The sequence below is a fragment of the Neodiprion pinetum genome, chromosome 6 (genome assembly GCF_021155775.2).
Source record: "Neodiprion pinetum isolate iyNeoPine1 chromosome 6, iyNeoPine1.2, whole genome shotgun sequence".
Taxonomy (NCBI): domain Eukaryota; kingdom Metazoa; phylum Arthropoda; class Insecta; order Hymenoptera; family Diprionidae; genus Neodiprion; species Neodiprion pinetum.
The window spans coordinates 30,212,490-30,225,325 of record NC_060237.1 but is presented as its reverse complement, the minus strand read 5'-3'; the positions used below and the strand labels follow the sequence as shown (position 1 = coordinate 30,225,325).

The 12,836-nt window shown below is 46.1% G+C and overlaps 1 protein-coding gene and 1 long non-coding RNA gene across 3 annotated transcripts in view; one reads left to right on the top strand and one right to left on the bottom strand.

The window, feature by feature from the left end:
• Invadolysin (leishmanolysin-like peptidase, invadolysin) overlaps positions 1-12,836 on the bottom strand; it is a 206,404-nt gene that overhangs the window by 42,936 nt on the left and 150,632 nt on the right. Inside the window, exon 3 of the mRNA XM_046633335.2 lies at positions 1,959-1,989. Within this exon, the coding sequence (XP_046489291.1) occupies positions 1,959-1,989 (31 nt within the window). The remainder of the gene's footprint in view (positions 1-1,958; positions 1,990-12,836) is intronic.
• Positions 1-12,836, top strand: part of LOC124222419 (uncharacterized) — a 174,541-nt gene that overhangs the window by 34,742 nt on the left and 126,963 nt on the right. The gene's annotated exons all lie outside the window — the stretch shown is intronic.

Genomic DNA, 12,836 nt, shown 5'->3' with positions numbered 1-12,836 from the left:
TTTCCCGGTAACGGGGTAGTATTAGCTTTTCTCGCCCCACGAGCGAACGAACGGCGTGCAGGAAGCAGTTATACACACCGACCGGGCTCGCGATCCGGGGACCCGAGTTTTCGTCTTGATTGCAGCTAAAACTTGCAAGACTGAAGCACCGGTTGAATATTCTCTTCAGGTTCTTACACATGTACCGTGTATATTGCACATATGTGTCATACATATGCGGCGGTGACGCGACGCTTTATCGCCGCAACTTTCCGCCCCCCTGATTCGAGCTTGCGTAAAACCGTATAAAAGCTGTGAGCGAAACTTGACCCGAGTAAAAGACTCACCCAGAGTGCAGTAAGCGGTAAAACGTATGAAAGAAAGAAAGAAAGAAAGAAAGAAAGAAAGAAAAGAAAAGCTAGGAAAATCTCTCGCGAAAATAAGGATGCCAGTTAGCGCGACCCCAAATCGAACTGGTCGAGGGCTTATCTTCGAAGTCAGTAAGGACCGGGAAAAGAGAACGTGCAGTTTTCACGCTGGAACGTTTTTCCCCGTTTTCACACGTAAGTCACGGGATAAGCCCGAGGCTGCGAAAACGGGCAGCTTCATCTGGCACTGGATCCAATATCTCGTGGTTTCGTAGACGAGATGTGACGTTGCCCGCGACGCTGCAGCGTGTCGGGTAAAACTTTGGGCGAAAAATTTCGGAGCAACGAAATCCGGGATCAACGCGTTAGTGGCGAAAAGGGGTTTCGATGGGCAAAGAAATGAAATTTCAGGCCCGCCAGTCAGGGTCGCGGACTCTGCAACCTGGTTAGAGACGCCCGTCAGGTCCTTTCCTGCGCCTATGTTTCGACGTCCGCAAAACTTGCCTTCAGAGCCGAGGCCGAGTTAACTCGATGGGAGTGGGACGCCATTAGCGTTTCCTAAAAAACCCACGGGCGGGCTATTAGGCCAAAGCGCGAGGAGTCGAGGGCCTGAAAGGGTCAGCCCTGAGAGCACCCGTGGAATTTCACCGAGATACGAGTCGTTGCAGCGTTGACACTCCAACGGCTTTCGGGTGTTTGACTCGGCGTGTTGGTCGGACGGCTTTCCGGTCGAAGTTTTACTTTGTTAAATAATAATATAACTACCGCGTGTGTCCCGCGGATGGTGAGTTGAACAGCATCGATACTTGTACTGAAAAACAAACCATTCCGTAATAAAATCGAACGAATAATGTACAAATTTTCATCACTTTGATGCGGTTTGAAACGAAACATCGACGCGCTAGTTGAGCTTGATTGTAATTTCGGTATTTGACTGTTCTAGCGTATTTTGTATAAATACTGAATTTCCGACCATCTCGTAATCAGATTGACGAAAAGTACCTACTGATTTTCAACTCACCAGCCCGCTTGTCGAAGAAAGGCTCGCTTTCGAGTGGGTATTTATTCTTTTTCCGAGCCACGTTCTGCGAAATCGTGACATCGTTTCGAGTGCTTTTCGTCGAATGTGCAGAAAGGATCACAAGGACTTGAGTTGCCCGGCGGGTCGTTGTTGATTCCGTTTCGAAATCATACGAGTACCCACGTATACATACGTATCGCATGCGTATACCTATACAAATACGTATCTTCCTGTTGATTCATCTGTCGGGAGATTTATCCAGGGTGAACCTGAACCCTAGTTTACACGGAACCAACCGTGCGGATGTTTTGATGCGGTGTGTAACGAGGGAGCAGTGCGTATGTTTGCTACGGTTGTTCAATTAATTTCACTGAACCGACCAGAAATTAGGAATAGTACGTAGGTAAAGGTGCTCGCGCTGTTATTCGCGTTCGCATGCACAGAGACAGCTCACACACGTCGAGTCGTAAACCAGCGAATGTAAGGTTCCCGGATAAATTTCCCGAACTTTGCATATTGCGTGCATCGCGTCGCCACAAGCACGGTGCACGAGGTACACTTGGCGTAGAGGATAATTGGTCGGCACTTACGTTTATCAGGTCGATCCTCTCGTCGTCCAGCCTGAAACACAGAGGAAAATTGTGTCGTTAGAAATTGACTTGAGCATATACATTGGGGATATCGTTACACGGGTTAGCATACATTGAAAGGATCTTGAGTAAGAAGAAAATTGTTTTCCGCAGCAGCAGAGAGGCTGCAGCAGTCTGTCGAAATCTAATTTTCGAACTTGCGACTCGTCGTCGTCGTCGGCATCCTCAGCGAATCCAGGGAAAACTAATTTCCCAACTAGTTTTAGATCCAGGAATTTCTCAGCAGCGCAACAGTTACCCAGCTCAAAATTACTTCCCTAGTATCCAAAGCACCCACGGTGTGCACTTACTACTGTATTTCTGGAAGCCAAACGGTGCGTCCAAAACGCACAGAGTCCAGGTGCCAGGTAACGCTCGTTAACTAAATGGAATGTCAAGACTTTGATCCAGGCGTGCCGTGCCCAAAAATCAAACCGCCGTCCCGAGCCGATCCGTCCGAATCCCGCAATTCGACTAATCACCTGATCTGCAAATATTCGTTCAGGCCTCACCGATACTCGGTGTGTGTACAGTCAGTAAAGGACGGTCATTACCGTGCCGCAGTTTCAGAGAGTTTATCCACCTCTGTTTATATCCCTGAGCCCTTTGCCGCTGCTGCTGCTGCCCGGTGTTTTGACAATGACTGGGAGCGGAACGTGGTAGACGTTATTGCCGGTTGTTTGCAGACCGTGACACGGACACGACTAAGTAATATCGTGAGGAACGGAGGCCAATAACGCAGCGGATCGTGGCTAAAAGCTCTGACGACGATTTCGTATTCCGTATGAACCAAGGTGCGTGAAAAGGCCTCGAGCTTTCGGGCTTGTTCGGGCGAATGGCTGCATTGTGTTCTTTGAAACTTTCCGGCAGCTTTTTTCTGCTGCGTGTGAGAGAAACTCGTGGATAAGATATCCGCGGTTCAAGATAGACAGACGGAGGGAAACGAGAGAGAGAGAGAGAGAGCGAAACGGAGGAAACTATCTCTAGAGGTAACAATCTCCAAGTGCATTTCGAGAGACGGAAATTCGTCAGCAGTTTCGCTACCTCGGCATGCTGGCTCACCAAGTCGAAGTTCGAGCTTGTTGCCAGTCTTGGAGAGAAGTTTGCTACCTTAATTATTGCTTGAACCTTGAGACTTGTGTACAGTGGCTTTGCTCTTCTCTCTCACTACCGCCTGACAAGTCAACACTTGCTCTCGACGAACGTCTCGCAAACTTTTTGCATTATCCGTTTACACCTCACGTACGTTGTTATTCCACTGCAGCATGCGCGTTACCGTTTAGCAAAAAATGCCAAATTCTGTTATCTTTGAATAATTTTCGCGATCATTAAGAAACTTTTTACATGCAAATATGATATATTTCGATTAGTCAAATTCATTTTCCAGTCACAACTCTTGTGCCGTGTCGCTTTTACTTGCATCTTCGCTTCTCTGAAACGTCAAGTTATTTGAAACGGAGAATCTACTTGAACTTCGCAACGTAAGACGCAGATTATTTTCTACGTATTATTACCATAATGAATTTGAAACACAATTAACTGAAATTCATCCGTTACTCTCTGACATTTTGATGAGCGTGTGATTAACCGTAAAGAGGCATTGAGCTTTTTCGTACGAAAAGAGAAGACGAAAAATTATCAAAGGCTAGAAATCCGTAAAAATGTCTAGCATCGATAGAAAAACTAATGCAAAAATATACTTCAAGGGCGTCACTCTCATACGAGTATGACCATGAATAATGCGACTGGCAGTTACGTGGATAAAGTTAAAAATGCAGTTTTAATGTAGCGACATTACAAACGAGCTAAATTTCGTCGCGGTCAAAGTGTAAAGAAGAATTTTCTTTTACGCCGTTGATACATACAGATTAACACACGAGTCAGGTTAATAACTTATTCCGTATAATCAAGACTGCGTTACTGCTCACTTTAGTATTAAAATACAATCGACGTGATAGTTGCCGCGTAAATATCACACAACGTTGCACACGTCTCGCTTTAATGACCACTCTGAATATTCAATAGCAATGAATATGCGCGTTGCCGAGCATGAGTCTACTCGAAACAAATTTCTGCGAGGCATAGACAGATTGCAAAATCCAGAGCAAAGCTACTCTCTATACTGCGGGAGAAATTTTTAGTTCCGGTTACCGCTCAGTCCTTAACCGGTGCATATTAGTCAAGACGGTAAATTAGCGAGAAACGTGAAAGAAAGAAAACAGGACACGGATTTCACGTCGTGAAAAAAATGTCCGAACTAATTTTTCTCCGTTCAAAAGTTCTCCCATCATCCCTAATCATCCTATCGACGACTTCTTCTCCGCTCTTATCGTTATTTTTTCCCTCTTCCTTTAGCCTGGTCAACTTCACGAGCAACCAGCGTCGAAAAGACGTGTATTTCTCCACTGTAGTTTTCATTTGTCCCGGCAAAAAAGAGAGGCTAAAAATTGAAGCAAAACGCGAGTTCCGTCGCCGGAAATTCGTTCGCTATCCGGCCCAGGAAACGGCAGCAGATATACTCGGCGGTAGTTTTGCAAAACGCAGTGGAACCTCGACGAACGAGACACATGCGGGACGTGAGACACAGTTTTGCACGGATTAACAGGCAGACGGTGCTCCGTCGTAGGTGTTGCAGGAAAGATCCCGGCATGCAACGGGCACACACGAACACACACCGTGTACGAACTCGTGGAATATTCAAGTATTCTCGCTTCCGCCGCGCGGGCGGAAAAAAGCGGCACTTAACCACGCGCCAGCACTTCAGCGGATTTTGAATTTTTTCTTATTTTACCTCATTTCGCCTTTCATTCTTCCATTAATAACTCGCTTAATTTTATACTCTACGAACTTTCTTCTGTCGATCATTTTTTACCCGGTGTATCTATAATTGAATCGCGAGAAGTTGTAATTGACTAACATTTAACAACTCATCGGGCGTAAGACCAAAGTTTAAATCGGGCCAATTTTGCGGGGAATCATTTTTTTCAACCTCCACAAATTATTTCCAACGATCGCGTTACCCGGAAGGGGATCGGCTTCTCGGTTGCCGCTTTTATCGCGATCACCGTTAATTGCCCGATTTCGTATTAATCCCAGACCCCGCCCATATTTTCCGGGCGTTCCGATCAAGTTTGAAGGGGCAGAGGTGGGCGGGAAATAATCGCGGAGCCGAGCGATATTGGCAAACAATAAATACAGACACGGGGCGTTTATCAACGCGTTTTAGCTGTTTTCCGGCTCCATTTTTTCGTCAAATTTATTTCATCGTCGATGAATCGTTGGTTCGTTTTTCAGGTGAGGTGTCGGTTTCGAGTTGCGCTACCCCGCGACACCACCGCCACAGTGCATCGACGGTTGATAATTTTTCATTATTTTTATTAGAGTCGAGACGCGGAAGAGAAGTTTAAATGGGAAAAGTTGGGTGCCAGTGGGTATTACGGTTTTGCGCAAAATGAGTATACGAGTACAAAGTTTCAGCTGAGAATCAACGGAGCCAATCGAATCTTCGGTCTATACGATTTTCCCCGCGATATCGGTGAGAGGCATCGAGACGTCTTCCGTTTCCCGACACCCGGAGCCACCCTACGATCACCCCTTGCTAAAAATTGCCGGACTTTTACATCCCCGTATCATTGCTACAATTGATGTAATATATATGAGAAGCCGAATGCCGCATTTTTTATTAAAAATAAAAACGAATGGATTATAGTCAAAGGTAGAGTCTGCGGGAGTAGAATTCTTTCATGAATTTCTTCATCCGGGTTTCAACAAAGACGTGGGAAAGAAAGAAGGAACGGACGGACGGAGTCTGAGTTGCCTTGCAGGAATTGCAAACAACCGCGACAAGTACTTGCGGGTAAGGAGAGAAGGGGATGCAGGAAACCGGAAGTCGGAAGACGGAACGGAAGGGGAGCCGGAAGACCGAGAGAAAGGAGAGACCCGCTGGTTACGAGTTTGAGAAGCGCAAGGCACTCGAATAAGACGAATAAGACGAGAGTAACGCGGGAAGAGAGACGGAGGATTACCAAGCTTTGAAATTACGACAAAAGCGAGTAATCTCGAAAGTAAGTTACCGCCGCGCCGCCTCTATACACACTATTTGCACAGAGCCATTATTTTCCCCCTGAGGATCCGTGATTCCCTCCGACCGCGCTACAGGGTGCAGCCTAAACTCACCCCGCTTCAAAATGGAGCAACGCGCATCACGAGGCGTATAATATAACCTCATTCCGCTAACGATATTTCCCTAAAGACATCGCAGACACTTGAGATGAAATACGAGCACGGAGTGACGTTGAGCACCATGGCCGAGCGACCGGAGAGAGGATTTTGATAGCACGTGGACCTGGATCGAGTCTCGATTGAATCTCGCCTTCCGAGCCGCGAAGACTTTACGGGACTTCGAGAAGAAGGCGGCTTCGCCGAATAATTGATTGCCACGGCTGTCGACTCGGCCTGACTTCAGGGTCGTTAATATGTCTCGGAACAATGGGAGGAAACCTTTCGTAGATTTCGGATCCCCGTACCCGGAGTTGCCGGACAATCGAATTTTGGTCCTATGGCAACAAGGCCGTGCCTGCGTCGAATGTCTTCCTGTTTTCCCTTTGTCAAAGGCAAGATTATTCTCACGGCACCCTCGAGACGTCGTCGGCGGCTTCCTTTCCCATTAGCATATTCTTCGCTGTTTTTCTCCTGCTTCCGATGCTTTCCCATCCCCCTCCCCCCATTTTCGCCCAACTTTGCATAACGTCGTCGTACTTTGGCGGTCATTCTGCCGCCCGAACGGCCAAGGGGAACTTGAAACTTTTGAAAACTCGTCCCGGGAACCGAGGAAAATTCATAACCGACTGCGACGATTGGCTTTTGTTCTATTTATTCCACCGGAAGTTTACGGCCCGTTTGTCCCCCCTCCCTTCCATCCTTGAGCGAAAGTTATTTCAATTATACGAACTGTTCATTCAACCATCAACCCTTAAACTGCAATTATCCCTTATATACGACTCGGATCACCCGAAGTACCGTAAAATGGGGAGAGCCACTTTCCCAACCTCTGGAATCAGCTTTTCTCCTCCAGGATCATACAATGAAATGAATCGTCTGGCGCACCTTCGTCGTCCGCGGCGTGAAGAGGTCGTCGGGTTCGTTTGGAAGAAAAAATTATCGTTCCCGATTCTCCTCATAATTGCTTTTCCCCAGATCCCTTTCCAATTTCCAAGCACTCGACAGTCGTGAGAAAGGCTGACAATGAGAGGCGACGGTATAAACTGCAATTGAGAGCTTGGGGAGAATCGAACAGGAATATTAAAATGAAAATAGGGGAAGATTCCCGTTTCATGCGCGCGATTCAACTCGCACAAAAGTTCAAGGGAATCCTCGAGACGAAGTGACTGGCCGAGAGCCAAAATTATGGTAATTTCGAGTATCAAATTTGCGTTTAAGCGTAGACTCGCCGCCGGTATCGCGTTAGCAAATGCAAGGCAGACGCGAAGCGTACCGTGTATTTATATGCGCGGTATCCTGGCTGCGGTGTGGATAATGTCGAAACTTTATACCGTGACTGGTGGCCGGAGTTCTACCAGCTACTGGCGGCTATACCTTGGCACAGCCAGACGTCCTATACATCATGCGAATTCCGTCCGTGGTCGAACATAGCTGTAATATCACGGGGAGAGGAGAGAGCCGGAACGAATCAGTGGAATACAGGGCCCGATTCCGGCTCGTTCTCCGCTCCATTTATCCGCTTGAAGCCTCTTGGTTCCTCCTCCATCCCCTTTTTCATAAAACACTCGCGGCGAGGAGCTTAGCCGTAAATTGTAGCGGTCGTTGCGAGATAGTGGAACGGTTAGAGATGGTTAATTACACGCTAGAATTAGTCCGCGTTCCTCTTCCGCTTCCCTTCTCTCCCCAACGGCGACCACTGGCCGGCCGAGCAGCAGCCAGTAAATGCTTTTTCCCAGTAATGTCTCGAAAAGTAGGTAAGGGTATGTATTTCAACTCACACGTTGGATAAAAATTATGTTGATTCGAAGCATTTCTCCTTCAATTTTATCTGCATCCATTTACAAAATTTTTATTTTTCTATTCTCTCCTCCCCTTACTTTCCGCAATAACGACGAGTAGATTTCTCTTTCCTTCGATTCATCTTTCGGAAAGAAATAAGTCGGACCTACCAACTCTGCCGCGATGAATCGTCGACTAGCGTTTGATAAATATTTCGCATAGAGAGGTTCAAGGGGGAAACAAGAAGGAAAAAGAAATAAATAAAAGCTTATCTTTTCGGATCGAAGAAGTTAACGTGTACACCAGCCCCGTGACTCCGGGTATAGGCGGTAGTCCCCTGATCTACTCTTCCGTCACTGATTTATTTTCGGTGTTTTGCTCGAGCAGCTATACAAACGTCGGATATTGTCTGTGCGCATTTCGTGCCTGGCCAGAGTCCATTTTCCGATTCATCAAAAATGGACAAAACGGCGAAACAGAGACCGAGAAATGCGCCTAAGCGATGCTCCGGTCAACGTTCAGCATACCGTGTCGACAGAGGAACGCGAACGACATTCCCAAGGTTTTATTAAAGCGAACCGAGCGCACGACGTAGAGCGGTGATATTAAAAGAAGTTGCAAAGGTTAATACCATCGAGCCCGAGATATTTTTACCGTCGACTCTGCAGTATCACGAGACAAGCGTCGTCGCAAGACGCGAAACTTTTTCCATGCGCGGAGACGATAAGGTTGGGTCGTGGTCACGGATGCAGGTGCCGTTCGGTAACCTCTAAACTTCCGCACGGCATAGGGGTAATCAGGCGAATTGAAAAAAGCCGCGGTAAAATTTCTCCGAGAAAAGTTTGTGGAAAAACGCGAAGCTTTTCCAAGAACGAAGGAGAAGACGCGAGACGAAGAGTCGGAAAGGTAAACAATCCATCTCGTCCCGGAACTAACAAGCGTTCGCCGTTCACCGGAAGAGCCGAAGGTTCAAATATAGGTAATTCCGTCGTCGTTGTCAAGTGGCGTCGATTGATAAATTACGTCCCGTTCGAACGCCTCGGAGTTCCGGCGTTTCGCGGCTCTTCCCTTTGACGACGGTGAAACGCGAAATATGGCGCACAGGTGCACCTTTTCGCTTAGGTTATCGACGGCGTACCCTCGAAATCACTTGTTCTCTTCACCCCATGAGTTATTCAGGAGTCGTTCACCGCACGCCCGGCATCCCGTCGTCCGCCCCGTTCCATCGCGTTTCCTATTTGTTTCATTTTCCCCAGCCATATTCCCGCCGCCACGCCGCTGCCCTCCTTCCACTTTTCCACTCTTCCACTTTATATCCTTCATTGGCTTCCGGGAACACACAGAGTTTTGCCCCGTAAAAACGTTACGGTATTTCAACCCGGGTCGGGTCAAGCCGCCTTTTTAGACCCCCAGGACCAGCGAGCAGTCGTAACGGACCGTCTATAGATTATCATCCTTGCCGATTGATTTTACGACGACGGGAGATCACGACCGTTAACGGAAGCAGAACAACTTACAATTGCACAAATTTAACACCGTTAAGGTGAGTTTACCGATTGTTGACTTTTTTTGGTTGCATCCGTTTGATCCTTAGTTCTAAAATTTATAGCGACTAACCCTTTAGCAATCGGTTTTAGTCATCGAGAAGCTCACAATCTGTGCCGTCAATTTATAATTTTTTAAAATACAAGGGTCAATAATTGGGCCTAAGCGTGTCAATAACTGAATTTTTCAGCCACACTTTCAATGTCATGGAAATCGAGATAAATTTCGCACACGGGAGACATGCGTGAATATCAGCAATTTTGCGAATTGTATCATACCGACCCCCGAGTTGTTTCGAGGTCGATAAAACAGCGAGACTTTACAGGCGGAGCCGCTCGTGATTCTGCGCTATGTCGTTAAGGAGTAACCGTGCGCCTTTTACTGCGAATCACAAAAATCGAGGAGGACGTATCAGCGATTTCGTTTTACTATCTTCCGAAATTAATCTCCGGCATTTCGCGCATGTTCGATGCTCGTCAATTACGTTACGTTTTTTTTTTTTTTTTTTTTATCATCGTAGCGGTTTATTTTGCTTCTGATATTTTTTCGAGGTTTTACGCAGATGCAGATCACTTGGTTATTTCTATATCCAGGGACGTAGCAGCGCAGAGGTAATTTTCCCGCGATATACCAACGAAAATTTTTGGCACGCCGAGAATTTTTCAGGATTATATAGCTCTCCGCGATACTGGCAATTTACCAATTCGCGAAAGCGGACAGTGAATTTGAATTTTCGAGCTGGATGTAGAGCGTAGCTCCAACTGACTCGAAATGAAATCGAGGCTGGTTGAAAATAATTGTAGAGAACAATCACGGTAGAACAAAAAAAAAAAATTGAAAATGCTCTGGATAAGGGGAAGAAAAAGCAATAAAGCAACGGAAAGGAGTGAGTGAGAAAGAATTTGCTGACGCGTCAAAACACTTAAAACTCTGCACATTAAAAAGTCTGTTGAAATATTTTAAAGCCCTTTGAAATTTTATTTTTCATTAATCCCTTTCCACAGGCTCGACGAGATTAAGCGATGCAAGTAAATTATACCAGTGACTTAAACAGCGGGGCAATTTACAAATCTCATTTCACTTTGTGGAGATGAATTTCAATCAAGGATCAGGAGCGTTGCCTGCAACAGTCGGATCTTCTTTCGTTGCAGTTTAAGCAATATCGAGTTTTCGCAATTAGGTTCCAATTAGTTCTCGAATTCAACCACCGTCAATTACCGTCCCAGTTGAACGTAAAATTTCATCACACGTATACCGCTGTCAAATGCTAATATTCCTCTCTCGGTTCAACGTATGATGTTCGTCCCTAAAAATTTCAGGCTCTATTCGCACACGCACGGTCTACGCATACACGCGCAAATAGAGTCAATCACGCCGGCTAATTCCGCGAGAGTAATAACTGAAGTATAAATTGAGGCGTGCCCGTGGCAGTTAGCTTTTCGGAATTAATTGCTCGGGTCTAATCAATTGAAACAGTCTGCTAGCGGCGGGAGCCGTCGGGCGATTTCGAACAATCAACGTCGCCTAAACTCTTCAGCATTTCCAAAACGTAGAATGCCTGTTTATTGAGCCGCGTCTCGGTTACAGAAGAAATTTCAATCAAGTTGTCGAAGAAGAATCTAAAAATAGAAAGAAACAATAAAAGAAAGAAAGAAAGAAATAAAGGGAGTAAGAGGGAAAAGGGCGGAAAACGGAGTAACAAAAGTTTTAAATAAAAAAGTTTCCCATTGAAAGAAGAACTTTCAAAGCATATGTCAAAGCATTTCTTCAACGCTTTATATGTACGGTATATGTGTATACGACACGTGCGGCAACTATGTGCTACAGCGACGTCAACGTGTTGTGCAGGACGTTTGTAAACTAGAGCGTGGGCGTGACGTACACGCTTGCAATACCTTGCAGGGAGCGAGGAGTGGACGGATCCATTCATTCAAGAAGGCTGGGAAAAGTTCTTTGAGTTCCTGTATTCCCTGCACCATGTGCAAGGAAAAGTTTTCGCCGACGCATTTCAGAGACTGAGAAAAAGAAAAAAAAAAAAAAAAGAGAGAAGAACGAGGAGAAAAAAGTCGAAGAAGTTTCGGTCGTTGGTGAAAACGATACCCGACGTATTCGCGCGAAGAATCACGATCAAAGAACGAAAATAACAATCGGACAAGAATCGGACGATCCACGGATATTGGAGGTAAAATATCCGTCGAGGATGCTGAAGGAATTTCTGTAACACGAGAACCGTGATCCGGACAAAAAAGGGATGAATATGAAAATCAGCGAAGATGAAAGGGAAAGCTCGTTCAATGCCAAATGGCACGAGTAACGAACAAAGTGGTCGATGGTCGTTGTGTGACCATCGCGACAAGGCCCAAAGGAGTTCGAACGTCCAATTGGCTGTTTTCCTTCGTCCCCTTTTTCCCTCTTCTGTTTTTCGTACGATTCATATTATAATCCGTCCCAAGGCCGAGGTTTAACACCGCCAATTATATAACCTCCTCGACGTCGAGCCTCACCTGTAACGCATAACAAGAGTCTGCACAAAAGGTGGACCAAATCCTTTTTGATCTCTCTCACGGCTGAGAGCTGGTAAAACGGACACAAAAAGCGGCTGGAAGAGTGCAGCCTAACGACTGTGACAAATTTAAGAGAATGGTAACGCAAAATGGCGGTGTGAATTTCAACAGGAAAATAAAAGATCCATGCATCGACGTCGTGACCGCAAAACCGACTCGACGGTGGCGTCATGACGTGGAAGGTAAATACCTCGACGTTTAAACGTAAACTAGCAGTATTCAACGAGACAATCGCTTTCACGTGCAAATCAACCGGGTACTGTGTACTTAAGCGTACCGCTGCACGAAGGTTCGTACATGTGCGTATACATACATATATCTAAGGTATAAGGCAACGTTCTGAGAAACGAACAACCAGCCAGTGCACCAGAAGCACACCGTGTCACCTTGCAATTAGCTCTTCCGCCTTAATCTGTTGAGGCAGAATTTACCCCTTGAAATAGCGGTTCTCAGAATGGGACAGGGAATTGACTTCATTAGTCTGCGTGTAAAAAGCTCGCTCAGAAACACTCGGAACTAGAGTTTCAAGATATTATACCTCTGCACTCTGCACTCCTCGTGACATTCTAAGTTCGCTTCATCTGCCAAATTAACTACGGCAATCTCCGTTCTAAGTTTTCATAGCCCTGTAAAAACTGCGAACAAAAAATGCGCTGTGAACTTCTGTAGAATATTTTTTGGTGTCAATCCAACACTATCTGACGCTCAAGCTCTGAATTGACCGCGAGAA